This window comes from Tetrahymena thermophila, assembly GCF_000189635.1.
Source record: "Tetrahymena thermophila SB210 genomic scaffold scf_8254807, whole genome shotgun sequence".
Lineage (NCBI taxonomy): Eukaryota > Ciliophora > Oligohymenophorea > Hymenostomatida > Tetrahymenidae > Tetrahymena > Tetrahymena thermophila.
Window position 1 is genome coordinate 304930 of NW_002476563.1, and position 20975 is coordinate 325904.

Genomic DNA, 20975 nt, shown 5'->3' on the forward strand with positions numbered 1-20975 from the left:
TCTTTTTATTAATCATATGACTAACTTATTCTACCAACTTTGAAAATTGGTAACTCAAATAAAATAATATTTGTTAATTTCAAAATATAAATTAATAAAATAATGTAGAATGAAATGTTAAATTTTTACTAATAAAAAAAATATATATTTTCTTTCATCTTTAACACGTTATTATAGTTGGATATATAAAATTATATAGAGTGAAATATTTAGCATCAATATTTTAATAATGAAGAAAATATTCTTTAATCTATAGCATCTTGTTCATATATTTCTTATTACTATTTTATGTAAAATTTTTTTAGATACCCTTCTTGCAATAGCTAGGAATTTAATATGCAATTCTGCTTCTCAAAGTAATTAAACCCTAAATTGTTTATTTCTTAAAAAAAATAAATTTAATTTGTTGCTATACTTTTAATTTATAAAAATAAATAACTTACATTCAACATTTATGTTAGATGTTTTATCAAAACTTTAAAATTTTTCAGTGAGAGTTACAAGCTATATAGCTGCTAATTGCTCCTCGCTTAATATCATCATAATAGCCTTTTTCAATAAAATGATGTCTTTGTATACATCATAAATGTTTAAATTCCTATTGACCTCTTCCTCAATTTACTTTATAAAATCATATTCTATCCCCTTCTACTAAAAAAATGCTCTAGACTTAAATTACCTTTTTTTATTTAATAAAATGATTAAATTAATAAATTTGTGAATTTTTTGATGCTTTACTTGAATTTAAAAATGGTACTTTTGATAGTTTATTTAAAACTATAATTTTTAATATTTTTTAAATATTAATGGGCATATTCCTTCAAGTTTTCCTTTTTTTATGTTTGAGTAAAATTTTATTAGATAGACTCGCTATTACTAATATTATTAGATTGTTTAGTATTAAATAAGGATCTACTTTAGAAAACACTTGCACCTTTCTACTAACTCTATGTTTTTTGGTTTGATAGAAATTACTTTTGAGAGCTGATTTATTAATTGTTTAACAAAACTTTTAATTTTGTTTTATTTAGAGGACTCGATAGTTAAGACTATTCTGTATTATTACAGCAATTTTCACTAATTTAAGTATTTTTAATTACATCTTGCTCATTTTATTCATTTTACTAACTTTTTTCAATTCGAGAGAAAATTAATTTACTGTTTATTGAATCTGCCTTTGGAGAGCTTGTTACGGAGTAAACCTGATCGTTATTATTAGCACTGTTCTAAATTTTAAAATTTTCTTCACTATTTTATAAATTATTTATTAAGTCAATATTTAATTTCTAGTTTTCCGTTTTTTCATTTTCTTCATTTATTTAGTCGTCATTAAAATTTAAAACAACTTAACAATTATTATTATTTAAAGTTCGATTTTGATTTTTTTCAACATAATCTCTAAGTTTTGTTGGAAAGTCGGGCACAATAATGTCTCTTTTTAAACAATTTTCTTAGATTTCACCTACCACTTCTTCTTTTTCAGTTTTTTCAGTTTAAATCAAGCAAGAAATATTTTCTTAGTTTTTGATAAGATTATTATGGTTTATGATTTTTCTATACTTATCTTAGTAAAGATTTTGAAGTAAGAGCATAAAGAAGTCTTATTTTATTAATTATTAACTGTAAAATTTGCCAACAATTCTAAATACAACTATTATTCCAGCAACAGCATTTATAATTGCCAAAATTTCAGTAATTGTTGGATATTAAATTTGAAATTATTAAACAATCTCATCCATTAGTAATATTTATTTACTATAGGGGCCTAATCCTGATTATTATGCAGAAATTCTATCAAAATTTTAAGTTGTTTGAGTATATTAAATAGGAGAAGAGTAAGTTTATCTCTACTAAAAAAGGAGACCTGAGTCTACATTAGTTTCTTATTTTTACGTGCTGAGAGAATTAAGTACAAATTAAGCAGAGGATACATAATTATATAAGTTTCTGTAATTAGTTTGCATCTCTTTTGAATTTGTATTGTATTACTATGTTTTGAGTTTCAGTTAAAAATATGCTTAAACTCCATCTATAATATTATCAATATCTATTTGGTCTGGACAATCATCAGGTACAACTGTTTTTACTAAGTCTTAATCTCTGCAACCATACAAATGAATGTAAATAGAAGAATAAACTTGATTATTATTTGTATTATCAAGCAAAAAAGTATAGTTACCTACATTAGAAAAATCAATACATATAAAACCTTATAACTCTGGTGTTGTGCATTAAAATGTATTGAGATAGATTGTATTGTAAATATTATTTTTAGAGTCTTAATAGTAAAGTTAAACAATATAAATAAGATAAGTCTGATTCAAAGATTGTTAATATTAATCTACACTCATCGAATAATTATACATAAACTAAAACCCAACTAAATCATTTTCTAGAGGTACTTCTATCCTACCATTTGTAATAAAACTTTAAGATTAAAATTTTGGGTTTATTTAGTTACTAAAATTGAGATAAAATAAGTAAATGGCATAAGAAAGAGTGGTAGTAATAGCTAAAATTGATAGGATGAATCCTAAGATAGTGTTTCTTTTATAATGTTTTGGCCCTATATTAAAATAAAACTCTGAAGAAAATAAATCGAAACTTTATGTCATGGTTTTTTTTGAGATATGTGCGTTGCAGCTAACTATACTTTTAGAGGTTTTTATTTGCTTTTTGCTTCTACTTTTTATTTATATATATTTACTTATTAAATAAATTATTTTTAATTAAAGGCTGGTTTAACTAAATATAAATAAAAAAATAAAAAAGTAAAGTTTTAATTTTATTCTCTTAGGTTTATTAATTTTTATTTTTTTCATGTAATTTAATGTAGAATTTATTAAACAAATTGAATTACAATAAAAACTTGAATATATATTTTTACTCAATTAATTGGCAAACTTTTTTTTGAAGGTACTTATATATATTATTTAATCTTTGTCATTTTATGATATATAAAATTATATAATGCGAAGTATTATAATCAACATTTTAATAATGAAAAAAATATTCTTTAATCTATAACATCTTGTTGATGTATTTCTTATTACTATTTTATGTAAAATTTTTTTAGATACTCTTCTTGCAATAGCTAGGAATTTAATATGCAAATCTGCTTTTCAAAATAATTTAACCTTCCATCGTTTATTTCTTAAAAAAATAAAGTGATTTAGATGCTATACTTTTAATTTAAAAAAAGAACTTACATTCAATATTCATGTTTGGTGTTTTATCAAAACTTTAAAATTATTCAGTGAGAGTTACAAATTATATAGCTGCTAATTACTCTTCGCTTAACATCATTGTAATAGCCTTTTTCAAAAAAATAATGTCTTTGTATAAATCATAAATGTTTAAATTCCTATTGACCTCTTCCTCAATTTACTTTATAAAATCATATTCTATCCCCTTCTACTGAAAAAATGTTTTAGACTTAAATTACCTTTTTTTATTTAATAATATGATTAAATTAATAAATCTCTAATTTTTTTGAATATTTACTTAAATTTAAAAATGGTATTTTTAATGGTTTATTTAAAACTATTGTTTTAAATATTTTTTAAATGTTAATAGTCCCTTTCCTTCAATATCTCCTTTTTTTATCCTTGTGTTAAATTTTATGAGTTGAATACTCTATTAGCAATATTAATAGATGATCTGTTATTAAATTAAGATCTACTTTAGAAAACACTGGCACTTTTCTATTTATTCTACATTTTCGGGCTTGATAGAAGTTACCTTTGAGAGCTGATTTATTAGCTACAAAGCAAATTGTTTAATTTTATTTTATTTTGAGAATTCAATAATTGATTCTTGTATGTATTATAATAGTAGTTTTCATTTAATTAAATATCTTTAATTGTGCTTTGCTCATTTTATTCATTTTATTAATTTGTTACTACTTGAGGAAAACTGAATTTTTTGTTTATTGATTCTTCATTTGGAGAGTTTATTACATAGTTATTCAGATCGTTATTATTTATAGAGTTCTAATTTTTTAAATTTAGTGTATTTTCTTCATTGTTTTAAAAATTATTTTTTAAGTCTATATTTACTTTCTAGTTTTCTGTTTTTTCATTTTCTTCATTTATTTAGTCATTGAATTTTAAAAGATATTAACAATTTTTAGTATCATTTAAAATAGGACTTTGACTTTTTTCTACATAATCTCTAAGTTTTGTTGGAAAGTCAGGTACAATAATGTCTCTTTTTAAACAATTTTCTTAAATTTCATCTTCCACTTCATCTTTTTAAGTTTTTTCAGTTGAAATCAAACTAGAAATATTTTCTTAGTTGTTAATAAGATTATTATGGATTATGATATTTTTGTATTTATCTTAGTAAAGATTTTGAAGCATTAGCATAAAGAAGTCTTATTTTATTAACTTTTAACTGTAAAATTTACCCAAAATCCTAAATACAACTATTAATCCAGCAACAGCATTTACAAGTGCTAAAATTTCTGTAATTGTTGGATATTAAATTTGAAATTTTTAAACAATTTCATCCATTAATAATATTTATTTACTATATGGGCCTAATCCTAATGCCAATGAGGAATTTCTATCAAAATTTTAAGTTGTTTAAGTATATTAAATAGGAGAAGAGTAAGTTTATCTTTATTAAAAAAGGAGACCTAAGTCTACCTGAGTTTCTTATTTTTATGCGCTCAAAGAATTAAGTACAAATTAAGGAGAGTATGCATAATTATATATGTTTCTGTAAGTAGTTTGAATTTCTTATGAATTTGTATTGTATTACTAAGTTTTAAGTTTCAGCTAAAAATATGCTTATTATCCATTTATAACGTTATCAATATCCGTTTGTGCTGGACAATTATCAGGTACAGTTGTTTTTACAAAGTCCTAATCTCTGCAACCATACATATGAATGTAAATAGAAGAATAAATTTGATTATTATTATTATTATCAAGCAAAAAAGTATAGTTACCTACATTGGAAAAATCAATACATCTAAAACCTTGTAATTAAGGCGTTGTGCATTGAAACGTATTGAGATTGATAGTATTGTAAGTGTTATTTGTAGGGTCTTAATAGTAAAGCTAAACAACATAAACTAGATATGTCTGATTCAAAGATTGTTAATATTAATCTATGGTCATTGAATAATTATACATAAACTAAAACCCAACTAAATCATCTTCGAGAGGTACTTCTATCTTTTCATTTGTAATAAAGCTTTAAGATTAAAATTTCGGGTTTATTTAGTTGCTAAAATTGAGATAAAATAAGTAAATGGTATAAGAAAGAGTCGTAGTAACAGCTAAAAACGAGAGTATTAATCCTAAGAGAGTGTTTCTTTTATAATGCTTTGGCCCTAAATTAAAATAAAATTCTGAAGAAAATAAATCTAAAGCTTAAATATTCATGATTTTTTTAGTGGAAAGCAGTTAATTATACTTTTAAAAAAAATTTTATTTGCTTTTGATTCTATATTTTTATTTATTTTTATGTATTATTTTCTAGTTAGATTAATCACAAAGTAAAAATAAAACTTTAATTTTTATCACTTTACTTAGTAATTATTGTTTCTATATTTATTTTTAAAATTCCACCCACACTAGCTAACTAGAATAGCTGCTTTTTAAAAAACAAAGAAAAATTTGATTTAGCAAAAATACTTAAATAAAAAAAAGGAAAATGAAAAGAAATTAAAAAAGTTTATTCAAATCATTAAATATTTTTATTATTAACACTCTCTTTTCTTTTTTTTATAGTTGTTTTTGGAACTTAATTGGCAATAATAATTGATCTTAATTAATTATGATTATTTATTGAATATGATAGTCGAGAAAATAGATATATTTATTTTTAGAAACTTGTAGTTCTTTAAAGCTTTCTAAATAGCATAGAGTTTTCTTTGATAAAAATTCTATTAAATCTATTATAATTTATTTAGGAAATATAAGTATTACTAAAGAATTAATTTAAGCTCTAAAAAGAATGAAATCAGTTAATGACCTAATCGAAAATTTAATATATACTGAAGTTTAAGAATTAGCGAAAATAAATTTTTATATAATTTTACCTTGTCTAAATTATATAATAATAAAGAAATAATAGATTGCATGGTAAAATGTAAATAATACTAAATTAAAATAGAAACAATAAAATAAATTAAACGCTCACATTTTATTTAACAAAATAAATTATTTAAATTTACTTTATTTAAAAAATTATAATTTAATTTTAGAAACTATTTATTTATTTTTTTGAAAAATAATCAGTATTATGTTATTAAGAATAGAAAAATTCATTTTTATTTTTTAAGGAAGAATATATAATAATTGTAACAAAATAAACATTAATTTATACTTAAAGTTTAGGAATAGGTAATAATTGAAAATTAATATGGTTTGGAATACGTTAAAATTATTTTTGTATCTAAATTAAGGAAATAACAAAAAATAATTTAAAATTTATTGTGTTTGTGCTCATTAATTCTTTATTTAGATGACTAATTTTAAACTACTCAAATCTGTATTTTATCAGCAGATGTCTATGAATAAATTATAATGGTGTAGACTTAAACTCTAAAAATGATGCAATTCAAAAAATTAATTTGAATATTGCGGTAATTGTTTTATTGATGCAATATTAAGTATCCACCTATGCTCATATAATTTCACGCGTTTAAACTTTGATTTTTTTAATTTGTTTGTAATATTAACAAAATTTATCAAATTTGAAGTTAATAATTGATCAAGTGTACAATTTTTATAACAAATGTAATTTGACTGTGTTTTTGAGGTAAATAAACAATAAATAAACAAATAGTTCATGGTTTTAGAGACTAAACAATTTTGAAATTTATTTGATTAAATTTTGTGCTATTTGGCTATTAATAATAAAATACATTCATATAAAGTTATATATTTTTTACGATGTAAGCTAAAAGTTAAGCATTTAAAATAATTTGTTAAACATATATATGATTTTTAATCACTTGCTTTCAGCAGGGTTGTTGACTCTTCCCATAAAGAGAATAGAGCCAGTAGGCTTGTGGGAGATGGTGTAGAGGAAAGGTCTTGTGCATCTTACTTCAGGATTGAATTCCATCATCAAGCATCTCATTAAGATAGCGGTGGCAGCAGCAGCTTCAGCTCCTTCTTCGTTAACTTCAATCATAGCTTTGTGAACAACGTCATCAATAAAGATTTCTTTAGATTCATCCATACCAGAGAAATCAGCATCACCTTAGAAACATTTCTTTAATCCAAGCTTGGATAAGATGAACTTCAAGCTATTAGCTGAAGGATCTTCAATCTTGAATTTGGGTAAACCAAGGTTAATCTTTGTTTCATGAGCATTTTATCTTAAGTCATGAAGAACTTATTGACTGAAATCACCTTCAACCTAGCTTAAAGCAACACTTTCCTTAGGTAAAATAACTTCCATCATATATTCTTTACCTTTGTAAGGAATTTAAACGTATTAGCAAGAGTCATTTTCGAAATAAGGATATTTCTTTTCAATAGACATATAGTCTACTTAGACGGTAGAGTTAGCAGAAACGTTGAATTCGCTCTTATAAGTATTGTGCTTGGGGAATTATTCATCCCAGTTACCCTTAAAGTAGATGGCATTGACTAAGACCATGACTGTTGAGGGAGTGAGAGTACCAGATTGGAGTAAATCCTTGATTTTATCATTAGTAACTTCTTCAACCCACTTATTAATTGTTAAACGAACTTATTCGTATTCAGTCTTGAAGTTAACTTATTCAACAGGTGAGTTAAAGCTCTCCTTCATCATGGTTTAGTATTCAGCCTTTAAGTTGGGAAGTCCAGAGTAAATCTTGTTAGCAATTCTAGTTTAAATGCCTTCAGACTTAGTAAGTAAGAGCTAAGTAGCGTTGCTGACTTCTTTAGCGAACTATTGAGGGTTTTCAAAACCAAGAACATCCTTGAATTCTTAGAGAGTTTAGCTGTTAGAGCCTAAGCCAGCCATAGCAAGAGCTAAGTAAATGGAGGCAGGAGAGAAAATTAAGTTAGAATTAGTAGGGAGTTCCTTGAACAATCTGAGACCGAAGGCAGAAATTTAAGAGTTAACTTATTGAGTTTCCATTTAAGATATTTTTGATTAAAAGATATTTATTTTTTGTTGTTGTTTGGATATTTATTTATTTGATAATTGTTTTTATTTTTAATTAATTACAGATTATCAGTCATACAATTTATGCAGAAATATAAAGTATGATTTATGGTATCTTGTCTATAACCTTTAATTTTATTGGAGACGATCCACATATTAAATCATTAAAATTAAATTTCTAAAAATCTATATTTTTCTGATCAAATTAAAATATTCTTAACAATTAGCATCTTAACTTACAGCTTGAATTAATTAATACACTTTGTTTGACCTAAAATAAGACTTTGTAAACTAAAATAATTCACGCATTAATTAAATAAAATAATTAGCCCATCGAATTTAATAGTTATTTATTGATCAAATAATTGAATGGAACACGTATTTTTATTCAAATAACATCTCTTAACAAATAATTTAATGTTTTTAAAAAAATCTAATTCATATTTAAATTAAATAAGAAATAAATCTCTATTAAAATAATTTCTGATAAGAAAAATTTTATAAAAATAGCAAACTAATTATGATTTTATTTTCTATTATCATTAATATTTGAGTCTCCTACAATAAAATAAATAATTAAGATCTATTTAATGTTCATGAATGAATTAATTACTTTTTATTTATTTAATTATTAATTGTTTTTTTGTCTATATTAAATTTTTGATATAACTAAATTACTTCAAGCACATAAAAAATAGACAAAAATTATCTCTAAAAAAACTAATAAATTTAAAAAATCTATATTTAGATAATGGGTGATATAAATAAATAACTCCTTTTCAACTAAATGTTAAATTTAGCTTTTATTAAAAAACAAATTTATCTATTTTAATACATTTAAACAAATAGATGATTTTATTTTTAGAAGAGATAAAACATATTTTTGTCTTTGTTTTATCATTTATTTAAAATTAAAATTTTTAATAAACTAAAAAATTTAAAATATTTTTTTAAATAAAATCAACAAATTAAAAACAGATTTTATTTGTTTTTGAAGTGAATATAATTCTGAAGGGTAAATTATTAATAAAGAAACATATCATTGATTTTTATGAGCAAAATCCATTTTCTTATCAAGAAATATAGATTAACTAATAAATTATTAAATATATAAGAATTTAACTAGCTAAAAATCTATAAAATTAAATTATTTTTGGATTTAAATTATATAAATTATTATGTATTGCTACTGTCCTTATAGCTAAGAATTAATAAAGTTTTATATAAATAAATATGTCTCATTATTATTGATCAGATAAATAAAAAATTACTTTTTTTTATGTATTCTTGTTATTTATAGATAAATTATTTTAAATACAAATGATTTAATGAGTATTTTTAGCAATAAATTTAAATAAATCTAGAAATAAAACTTCTACTTTAAATATTTTATAAGTTTAAAATATCATAAAAATAAATTTTATATTTAAAACAAAAATATTATTTAAAATTCAGGTTTGGAAAAAATAATAAAAATGTCTCTTTAATTTTAAATATTTATTTGACATTATTTATTATTGATTAGATTATAAATAGCTTATTTATTTTAACAATAATGAAAAACTTTTTTTCATCAGGCTAAGTAAGTTTTAATTTACTAAAAATGTATTAAAATTATCAATTATGGATTAGTTAAAAGAGCTTATTTTTTGAGACAAACCTAAAAACCAAAAAATATTTTAAGGAAAAAAAAGTGAAAGAAGTATTGTTAAAATGTTTAATTTTTAATTTTTTTAATAATTTTCCTTAGTAAAGATAAAAAGAGGAAATAAATAAGATATTTATGATTATAATAATTTTATCTAATTTATCTAAATCTTTTAGAAATGTAACAAATAAAAAAAAAAACCTAAATAATTTAAATTTTAAAAATTTATGGATAAATTGAGAGTAAGGCATACCTGAAAAAAAGAGTAAATGTGTAATTTTTTTTATTATTTTATAATTTTCTTGTTCATTAATCCATATTAGGTATTTTTATTATATAAAATACATATGATTTTAATTCATAAAAAATAAAATACTTAAAAGTAATTAGAAATATACCTTTTATCATAAGTTGAAAATCAGTTTATAATATATTTTTTTTATTTAAATAGAATTTTATTATTATTATTATAGAATTTGATAGAAAATTTTTCATATAAAAATTCATTTAATGGATTGTTTTATATTTTTAAATATTAAATAAGATTTTACTAAAGAATAAATAAATCCATATTCCAAGAGATTGCTAATGATGTTATTTAAATTTTCTGAAGATAAGGTTTATTTAATTAAAAACATGCATAAATAAATAGTTTGGTAAATATTTCTATGGAAATTTAGAGAAATCATTATTATTTTAAGCAGATACAATGTGGGATATATTGATTTGATAGAGCAAGTAAAATCAATATAGGAATGAATAAGAATATTAATATGTGAATAGAATTTTCAAGGTCTTGCAAAGGATTAGTTGTAAAGGAGAAGAATAAAGGAGGATGAGGAGGTAAGCAAATTTAGAAATTAAGAAAACTAAAAAGAAAAAAGAAACAAGAGTTATTAATTTAGAAAAATAATAAATTTTTTTACGCACATTAAATCACCGACGTAAGAAAAAGATAATCAGATTTTATTAAAAATATATTGCCCTTTCAAGATATCTAATTTGATAAAAATAAGGCAATACTGATGTGAAGTAATTGTAATAACGTAAGTAAAATGCTAAAAGTTGCTATCAAATATTAAAAAATAGCTCTTTCAATTTAAATGAATTATTTTGAAACAAAATCCTTTTTAGATTAAAACTAGATTTAATCCAAAGTTATTCATATTTTTTTACTTAAGTATTAGATTCTCATCAAATTTGAATGAATATAAAATTAATTAATATTTTTTATTGTTCTTCTGTGTGTGCTCAAGATTTTTTCCTCTAAAGTAAATGAAAAATCAATCAATTACAACTTTAAAAATACATTTGATATTTAAGTTTTAATTTGGAAGATTTTTACATTAATTTAGCAGTTATCAGACTGTTAATATTTCTAAAAGATGTTAAAACTTTAAAGATCATAATATTTTAGGTATCAATATAAAATTATGTAATATTAATATAGTTTATATAAATAATGTACAGCACAATCATAATTTTTTATTAAGATAGATAGATAGATAAATTTGATTGATTGATTGATATAAAAATCCGTGAGTTAGCGAGCAAATGAATGTTTTTATGAATAAAAATTTTAATTTTTATCTTTTATCTTAGTATCATTTCAATAAAATTTGAATAGAAGGTATTAATGGATGAATGATATTTATTAATCAATTTTTTTTGTAACAAGAAGCACTCAAAATATAAATTGTCTTGCTTATAATTTTGTTTAATCTGTTTTCTGTTATTTCTGGATAGTTTCAAGCATGTTAGATTTTATGTGATTATTTTTTTGAAGCTCAAGCAAAAATTAGCAAGAGACGCTAGCAGATAATTGGGTATTAATTTTAAATGTAAAATTGTATCATTGATTGATTGAGTTACTTCTATGATTAATTTGGTTGCTCCTCTTTCTTTTTGAATTTTAATAATTTATTAGTATGATGAAATATTTTTTTCTATTCACTTAGTTTTATATTGAATGCGCTAGCCTAGCTCATTTGATAGCGAGTTTTTAGATATAAAATGTATTATAAATTAGTTAGTTAGTATTATTGTTATTATCATATTTAATCAAAAAATCTATTTTGTTTGTTTAAATAGGAGCTATAGTTTAATCTCCTAATGAAATAATTTAGTTATTTATTTATTTGTAATTATATTTTTTTTGGTAGAGTAAGCTTTTAAGATAGAAACTATGTTCAACTCACTGACAGACAGACAAAGAAAAGAATTTTGTTTTGATTTTCATACCACTCACTTTTATTTTTTATAACGAATGAAGGAGTAAAGAGAGTCATAATTAAGTTTCCATTTATTGGCAACTTCTCTCACGTTATTACTCTTTTTATAGTCTTCGTAGATGAGTTACTTGTCATCATCAGAGTATTAGCGGATGGATTAGTTGTTAGGTCCTCTAGAGTTTTGAATGAAATTATAGAGACGGCGATATTTAATCTTATATTTTTCAGAAATTTTACGAATATCTCCTGTTTAGTCGTATTCTTGCAAAATAGTTTCTTTTTCTTTAGGCAAGAGGTCGCGGATTTTGCGTATACCTTGAGCAATTTTAGGCACGCCTGTGCTTTGATTTGAATGGCTACTGGATTACTAATAATCGTTATGATTTGAATTATTTCCATGGTATCTATGATAGGCACTGTTCGATTTAATTCTTTGACTTTGATAGCCATTTATAGTAGAATGATTATTTTAAGAGCCTCTGTTATAGACGCCTTGACTTCCGTTTGAAGTTCTACGTCTTCTCTGTATATATTCGAAATCTGCATCTTCTTCATCATCCTCTTCTTTGCCATCATCATCTTCTTCATCTATTTCATCTTCGTTTTCAGATTTTTCTGAGTATTCATCAGGATTTCTCTCAATCTCAAAATGAAGATCTTCTTCTTCCTTCGAATTATCCGTTTCTTCACCATTTTATCTCTAATTTTAATTGTTTTGGTAGTATTTATTTCCATTCTGAAGGTTTTCTGTTTCCATTTGACTCTGATTTCCAAATATTAAATCCTTTTTACCCCTACTTTAGTCGCGCTGACCATTTAAACGAGAATCATTCTTAAGGTATTGTGTATTGTAAATATTGCTATTTCCATTCATAAAAGTCATGCTTGGGTTATTATTTGTGGATGCAACAACATTTTCTGCAGATTCAATTTCTTCTTCAGTTTTGACAACCCAGTCTCTTCTCTATGAGAAATATCTGTTAAATTTAATCCATATCTCCATTTCACATTAGTAAACGAATTCACGGTAGAAATTCATTGTTGTGCGTAGAGGATTCTCCTCACTTGCTTTCGGATCAAGGATAACAATTTTGCTTATTTCTCGAACTTTATCTTTGAGCACTTATGGTGAGGGTTGTTTACTCTCTTCCAAGTTTTTAATAGTCTTAATCAAAGTCAAAAGCTGCTATCTCTAATTCTCTTGTTCTTGGAGATACTCATAAGTTTCTGTTTAGATCAAAAAAAAAAAAAGATAAATTTTTGATTAAAATTTTATAGAGTCAAGCAAGATTCCATAAATATTATGGCTAAGTCTAATTAATTAGTTTAAAAAATACTACTTCATTTTTTTAAAAACAAATTTTATCAAGATGAATTAAAAACAGTATTCTGGACAAAAATTAGAATAAAAAAATATTACTCTAATTTAAGCAGTAAATAAATTCAAATGCGTAAATTAGTAAGTAAATCAATCAAACAAACCTTGTATTAGTACAAAATCTAGAACGACTTAAATTATTTGAATAGACCATTTTTAAAATGGTCAATAAATTACACAAAAATTCATTTGATTTACTCTTAAAATGATTCAAATTAATTTTAAGTTTGACGCAATCAAAGTAAATAAATTTATTCATAAAACCTTTTATTGTAGTTTTTCTATAAAAAAGATTTAATTGGGATTGATCGATCTTTGCATCAAACAGCTTTTTTTCTTTAACGAATTCCTTAATTACTTTTATTCCTGTTTTATTGATTATATGAATGGGTGAGTGATAATAAAAGTCGATTAAGATGCAAAAAAAAAAGTTTTTAGATTTTTAGATAAGTAATTAGCTGGGAAAAAAAATACTGTATGAGAGTACAATAAGTGACTAACTTTTTATTATTTAAAACGAGAAGAAAATTTAAGAGAAATTGAAAAATCTGATTGATTATAATCAATTGCATAAACTTAATTTATAAGGTTGTTTGTTAAACACAAGCAAGCAGTATTAATTAATTAATAATCTAGAGATAAATAAATAAATACATTGATTTATTTAATTATTCATTCATTTAATGATTTATTTCAAACTAATTTAAGCGTAAAAAATCAATATGCAAATCTTCTAATCGATATCAAATTGCAGTGCTAAAAGAGATTCATTTGCCAAACCTTGCCTCTCAAAAATATTTTCGTTCAATCCTAAATCATACTTTTTATTGATGGATTGAGTTACTTTGGCAGTGCTTGTAAGCGAAGGAACGTATAAATTGGTAAGAATAAGATAGGTGGGGAGGAAAAGAAAAAAATAAAGAAGAGGTTTTATATGAATTTAAAAGTTATTTTCAAGGAAAAAAGGAATCTATTTTTAAAAAGGCGAGGGCAATAAGGAAGAAAGTAAAGTAAAAGAAGTAGAATTCAAACCAATAGAGACTAAAATGTCAAGGGGGGACTTAAAATAATAATAGAAATCATCTTACTGAGCTTGAGGTTCTCTATCATGAAGTAGGTTTAATTCAGAGATTCTTAAAATTGCAATAATTTTTTTTGGTCTATTTCAAGAATAGCAAGGGAGTCTTAAAATATCAAAGAAATCTTTTTCAGATAGGTTTCTAGGGATACCGAGGAATGATAAAGGCTGTAATGGCATGTAGCACATATCGCTTACAATTACTCCTGCTTACTGCACTTTTGGTCAGTACAGACTAAGTTTATTGGGTTGTTAGACTGGCATATGTTACATAAAAGCTAACAGCTACTGCCTCCGCCGTTTTCCAAGCTTGGTTATCCCTTCGGGGTCTTAGATTTTCCCATTATTAATTGAAAACTCTCTACTTTTTTTTACTCTTCTTTTCTTTTTCACTCTTTCTCTTTCCGATTAATTTTTATAACAATTAAATTATTTGAAAATAAATTTCATTCATAGCTGCTCTTTAAAGCTAATTTTTTTGCCTGCTATCTTTATCATTCATTCATTCATTAATATATACTCATATACAAACAAACACACACATACACTCACTAACTTGTCTCTGCATTATTTGATTAACTAAAAATATAAAGAAATCATTATTGAATAATTACAAGCAAACACTCTATTTCCTGTTTTCACTTACCTTCTACATTATCGACACATTATAATAATAATTATTATTAAGATTATTTCCTTAATTACTATCTCTTTTAGTATTTCGTTTGTCGTTCTGACCAAAATAAATATTAGCACTCACCCTCTCATTGAACATTGCCTACATATATTAAATTTATTAATTTATTTAATTTGGTTTCTAGCTGGCCCCTCCTCTCTCTGTTGCCAAGCGCTCGGTTTAATTAATTCACAAATAAAGCTAACTCCATCAAACCTATCTATATACATAATTTTAAACGTATAGCTTAGTAAAATCCAGATTTATTTACAATTTTTAACCTTAATAACTTTGAAAAAGTAATTTTAGGGATTAGTGCTACTAGCGAATATCAAAGATCCCTTTTAAAATTATCTTAAAAGTACTTGTTTGAGGCATGAAAGGAAAATTAATTAGTAAAAATATTAACCTATATATATTTCCTTCTAAAAACAATTTTATTAACGTTTTTTACTTTGACCTTCTCCACTCTGAGGTTTAATCCGAAATTTTGAGTTTTTTATTGTTGTGTCTTTGGTAAGTGTTTATTTTGCTTTCACTCATAAGAATATTCTAAGGGTTGTTAGTTAGTTAGTGAATTTGATTAATATTTTTAAATAAATAAAGAAATTAATTAGCTTGATATGCTTCCTTCCTTCCTTCATACTCAGAATTTAGCTCAAAGTGAGCTTAAAAAAAATCATAATTTTTACATTAAAATATTGAAAACCTAAAATTCATTTTACAGCGACTAATCTAAAATAATATAAAAAATTTGACATTTATAATTCAAGTAAGAAGTAAAGACATATATACATTTTTAATGAATAGATATTGTGAGAGTATTAAAAGCAGTACAACCATATTTTCCTTACAATAATTTTTGGGAAGCGATTTCTATAATAACCCAGATTTTAATAATCGAATTTGATCAGTCAGTTGTCAGACTGTGCAGAAATTGATTCTAGATTTCTCTCTCTCCCCTTTTTTTTCTATGTTTCCTTTAATACCGCATTTCATTTTATTCCTTATATAAACATGAAAGGATTCTTAAATTATTGCATCATATGCAAACAAAACTCACTGACACTGTTTAAATAGTAATCACTTTAAAAATAATTAGACTCTTGTCCATCCCTTTCACAATAAAAATTTAGCCTAATCAAATCTAACTTTAATTTTATTTGATTATCTTTGACAATAGAAACGAAATATTTCAAATTTTGAAAATCAATCAAGTAAAATTAAATTTGTAAACTAAGACATTTTTTTTTATTTAATTTTTTAATTGAGGTATGAAATACTAATTTTCAATAAACTTGATTACTTGCTGCCACCATTTTGAAAAAACTTCTTTTTACTGAAAGCGTAAATAAATAAATAGATTTTCCTATTTGCTTTCTATAAAATCACCTCAAAAAAATTATCAATATATAACATTATTCCAAGATACTCTGTTTTACATCCATTTTTTATTAATAATTTGGCTGAAAAATCATATTTTTTTTGGATGAAGCAAGAATTTATTTGTTAAATAACATTTTTTGAATTATAAAAAACGGGTTACTCTTTATCATTTCAAATTTGAAAACAATATCAAAAAATTCAATTTTTTTGCTTTCTCTTGATAATATATTCCTAAAAAATAAATAAAAAAGGGAAATAATTACAGTTTTTTATTGTCAAAAAATATTTTCATAAAGTATTTACAATTGAATTTGAAATGTTAAATGTCCATTAATTACATAACCTCTTTTTTAACTAAAGCCTATTCTGATAAATATTTATTGTCTATTTTTATTTTTTTCATCTGTTTTTTATTAGGCTTTTTTTTTTTGCAATATTTTTCTATTTGCTTGTAAGCTTATTTCCTCTATTAATTTTTATATGACTTGTATATTAATTTGAATGAATAATTAATTTCTTTTGCTTTTTTGTTTTTTCATATAAGCTTTATGTATAAATAGAATGAATGTATCTTCCTTCTTTCATAAAAAATAAACAATATGATAACGCAGCACTAATTTTACTAGGTTTTCAAGGTAAAAAGAAGAGTTTCTTAAAAAATTTAAAAGAAACAAGGCTTTTAATAATTAGTTGGTTTTTGATTTTTAAAAAAGAAAAAAAAATAATAAATAAATAAATTGAATATTTTAGGATTTAACATTAAATAATCAATTATTATTTGATAAAAGATAAAAGAAAAGTTATATATTATAGCACATAGAGATAATGGCTGACGTTAGAGAATAAAGAATTTACTGTGCCGAATAAATTGTAGTCCCCCAAGAATTACCAATAATTTTAAAGCATTATTCCAAAGAAGTTATCAGAAATAACCCAGTTTCAATTTATGATTTCTCTGCCAAGTAATTGCATTGCAAAAATATTATTTCAACATAATTATTTGTATTAAAATAAAAGTAATCTAAATCATTTTTTTTGTTATTAATTAGGTACTTCCGCGATTTAATAGAAAAAAGAAGTAAGAATTTTCATTTAGCAAATATTTAAAAATGTTTAATAGATTAGATAAATTAAAATATCTCATATTAATTATGAATTAGTTGATTTATTGGCTATTTTTATTTAATTATGCATTATTTGCTATATTGTCAGCCTTCTTTTCTTGAATCCCCTTTGTTTAATTAATTAACTTCTAAAAAGTTTCAAAATTTATAAATCTAAAAATATAAATTTATAACAATAGCAAATATAATGAAATATAAAAAATAAATCTACTTATTTAAATGTAAATTTAAAAAATAAATATTTTAAATTTTAATAACAAAAGAAAATAATTCCGATAAGCACATTATGAACGAACTCGAAAAGCCAGATTCCTCTTCAAGAGTCTGAAAAGAAAATAATATCTAAATAAATTAAAAATGAATGAAATAAAAGAGCTATGAAATATTTTACAATCATGAAAAATTTAGAAAAAAGATGCTAGATTTTCTTAACTAGCTTTAGATAATTATAAATTTGACTATAAAATTAAAATACAAAATTGATTAATTGATTGATATTATAATAAAATTAACTTTAAAATCAGATTATGTCTATTAAATATTATTATTGACTTATGTACGAATATTATAAAAATCTTTACTTTGTTTCTTTAATCAATTCTAAATAATAATAATTATTAAATGCCTGTAAGACCATTTTTAACTTAAAAATTGTTTTATTAAATTTTATTTTATTTATTTTTATTAACAAATTCTATAAAAATAGCTTAAATTTATTCAAAAATGAGATTATTTGTTATATTGTTTATTTATTACTATATTGTATTGATTCTTAATTAATTATTTTATTTGATATAAAAAGAATAAAGTTATTTAAATTTACTTTTTTTGTGTGTGTACTTTCTGATAAATTACTAAGAAATAACTAAAATCTTTCAAAACTTTATTTGATCAGATATTCTTATACGAAAATTTATTATAATACTTTTATAACCTAATGTATTGATTAGGTAATATCAAATATAGGTCAGGTGTTACAGTCTAAATAATTTTATTTAAGTATTTTTATTTGAAACCTTGAGAAAATGGTGAAAAGCAAATCAAGTAAAAGTTTGAAATTACAAAGCAAATCTAGATTTAAATTGTTTTATTTTAAATGAGTTTACATACTATTATAAAAATAGTTTTGAATAAAATTCAATTTTTAAAAATTTAATAAATTATTTGTGCTTACAACGTGCGATATAAGGATAAATTTACAAGTGCATGGATAAAATATGCTCAAATAATTAATAGTACAGTACACTTGTAAGTAATGATAAGTTTTGATGAGATTATTACTGATTAATTAAAATTGTTTCAAGAAAATAAAAATATCTTATATAAAATAAACATCATATGTAAGTAAGTGTGTTAAATTGAGAAGACTTATGCATTAATAAAAAAATTAACATTAAATCTGGAATTAAAAGATTAGAAATTAAATATTACATTTAGCTTCTTTTGAGTGATTTTTCTGTTATGGTAGAGGAATAATTTATTTTTTATAAATCGTATTATGTGAGTCATTCTCATAAATAGGAAAGCTTATAAAGAGATATGGGAATAAAATAAGAAAATTGCGAAATAGCAAGTCAGTCAGTCAGTGTACATAATATTTATTAGATATTACTAAATCTTTAAGATTATTGAAAGAAAATTTATTATCAAAAAAAGATTAAAAACAATCAGATTGTTATTATTTTCGTTTAGAAAAAAAATTACTATTTCAAAAATATTTAATACCTTCTTATTTTAATCACTCAAGCAGAAAAAAGCTCTTAAACAAGCGTTTGTGCTAGTAAACATTAAATTATTAAACTATTATCACAAAGAATGACATGATTTTGATGATTCGCCATGTCAAAAACAAAAATTATTTATAGTTTTCATTAATAAAAGAAGCATATTTATTCAGATGAAGGAATATTTATTTTTTTAATGCAGGAATCAATTAGATAAATCTTAAAATTATCTATTTTTTCCTGAATATTTATCAACATTTTTAGCACACTAACATATTTATTTATAAGCAATAAAGCCATCTAACTAGAGAGAGACCATTTACTCAATATTGACATCAATACTTGTATAAATTAATCAAGAACCAAAAAAAAGAATCATAGCTCTTAAAATAGATTTATTTAAATTTATCTGAAAAATATAAATCCCTTAATAATCCTTTAATAAACGCAACAAAAATGAGCAAAGGTACAATGAATAAAATAGTCATTATTGGTGAAGGTAATTATTGCTTTTTACTTTTAGAAGATATTCATTAAAATAGTTAAAAACTTTTTTGATATTTCTTGTAAATATTGAGAAAAAAATATGGATGCTTTTAATCAATCAAACAAAATAATATCTAAAATTGAGAATATTTTTATTGGAAAATGTTTAGGTAGAGTTGGAAAGACTTCACTTACATTGAGATATTGCAAAGGAGAATATAGCGATACATAAGAATCTACAATTAATGTTTCTTATTTAGAAAAAACAGTCCAAGTAAATGAGACAGATAAAGTTAACATTGCTATTTGGGTAAAAATTATTATTAATAATAAAATAGTTTCTGATAAATATTATCTTTAAAATTGCATTATTTTATTTAAAATTTAGTATTTGCTAACATAATTTTTTATATAAAAGGATACTGCAGGACAAGAAAAATTCAAATCTATAACTCCTATGTATTACTAGTAAGCTGTCTGCGCTATTATTGTATATGATATTACTTATAAAGAATCTTTTGATAAGGTAAATACAATTAATTATCTTATTTTGAATATATTATACTAATTTCTCCTATAAAAAAATGATATTTTTCATTCAATTTAGTTTATTTATTTGATCAATTAATGAAATATAATAGGTTAAATCGTGGGTTACTGAGCTAACTTAAATTTTAGATACAAATAAGATAGTAATATGTATAGCAGGAAACAAGTGCGATCTAGAAAATAATAGATAAATTGATAAATAATTTGCAGAAGATTATGCTAAATCTGTGGGTGCTCGTCATTTCCTTACATCTGCTAAAAACAACAGAGGTATTGATGAACTTTTCTAATATGTTGGCTAAGGTAATAAATAAATAAATAAATAAATTAATATTATTAAGCTTAATAGTTTGTTGTTTTATAATTTTAATAACATTTTATAAAAAAGAAATTCTAAAAAGAAATACTAACAAAGGAAAGAAAAATAGTAAAATGATTATAAATAATCAATCAATTCTTGAAGGTGATAAAAAGAAAGAAGAAAAAAAGAAGAAGGACTCTTGCTGTTGATTAAAAATGAAAATATTTAGATTTGACAATTCATGCATGCATACATAATATATTTTATTGACAAAAA

General features: G+C 22.8%; 6 protein-coding genes across 6 annotated transcripts; 2 read left to right on the forward strand and 4 right to left on the reverse strand. All coding sequences in view use genetic code 6, as the record gives it.

The window, feature by feature from the left end:
• Positions 1 to 215: 215 nt before the first annotated feature.
• Positions 216 to 2351, reverse strand: TTHERM_00540040 (hypothetical protein; the record flags this gene model as incomplete). Its single annotated transcript, XM_001007929.2, has 3 exons — positions 216 to 382; positions 444 to 679; positions 739 to 2351. The coding sequence occupies 3 exons, from the start codon at positions 2349 to 2351 to the stop codon at positions 216 to 218; spliced, it is 2016 nt and encodes a 671-aa protein (XP_001007929.2).
• Positions 2352 to 3397: 1046 nt separating this feature from the next.
• TTHERM_000540049 (transmembrane protein, putative) lies at positions 3398 to 5126 on the reverse strand (the record flags this gene model as incomplete). Its single annotated transcript, XM_012795598.1, has 4 exons — positions 3398 to 3445; positions 3636 to 3992; positions 4059 to 4465; positions 4532 to 5126. 4 exons carry the CDS (start codon positions 5124 to 5126, stop codon positions 3398 to 3400), a joined length of 1407 nt encoding a protein of 468 aa, XP_012651052.1.
• A 1840-nt stretch (positions 5127 to 6966) lies between these two features.
• Positions 6967 to 8091, reverse strand: TTHERM_00540050 (proteinase inhibitor I4 serpin; the record flags this gene model as incomplete). Its single annotated transcript, XM_001007930.3, has 1 exon — positions 6967 to 8091. The coding sequence occupies one exon, from the start codon at positions 8089 to 8091 to the stop codon at positions 6967 to 6969; it is 1125 nt and encodes a 374-aa protein (XP_001007930.1).
• A 3919-nt stretch (positions 8092 to 12010) lies between these two features.
• Positions 12011 to 14797, reverse strand: TTHERM_00540070 (hypothetical protein; the record flags this gene model as incomplete). The annotated part of the gene is made up of 2 exons (XM_001007932.2): positions 12011 to 13224; positions 14464 to 14797. The coding sequence occupies 2 exons, from the start codon at positions 14795 to 14797 to the stop codon at positions 12011 to 12013; spliced, it is 1548 nt and encodes a 515-aa protein (XP_001007932.2).
• A 2543-nt stretch (positions 14798 to 17340) lies between these two features.
• Positions 17341 to 17967, forward strand: TTHERM_00540090 (kinase domain protein, putative; the record flags this gene model as incomplete). The annotated part of the gene is made up of 3 exons (XM_001007934.2): positions 17341 to 17477; positions 17565 to 17593; positions 17903 to 17967. 3 exons carry the CDS (start codon positions 17341 to 17343, stop codon positions 17965 to 17967), a joined length of 231 nt encoding a protein of 76 aa, XP_001007934.2.
• Positions 17968 to 19819: 1852 nt separating this feature from the next.
• On the forward strand, positions 19820 to 20908 carry TTHERM_00540100 (small GTPase family Rab protein; the record flags this gene model as incomplete). Its single annotated transcript, XM_001007935.3, has 5 exons — positions 19820 to 19862; positions 20020 to 20159; positions 20268 to 20375; positions 20491 to 20701; positions 20787 to 20908. 5 exons carry the CDS (start codon positions 19820 to 19822, stop codon positions 20906 to 20908), a joined length of 624 nt encoding a protein of 207 aa, XP_001007935.1.
• Between the last annotated feature and the right edge of the window lie 67 nt (positions 20909 to 20975).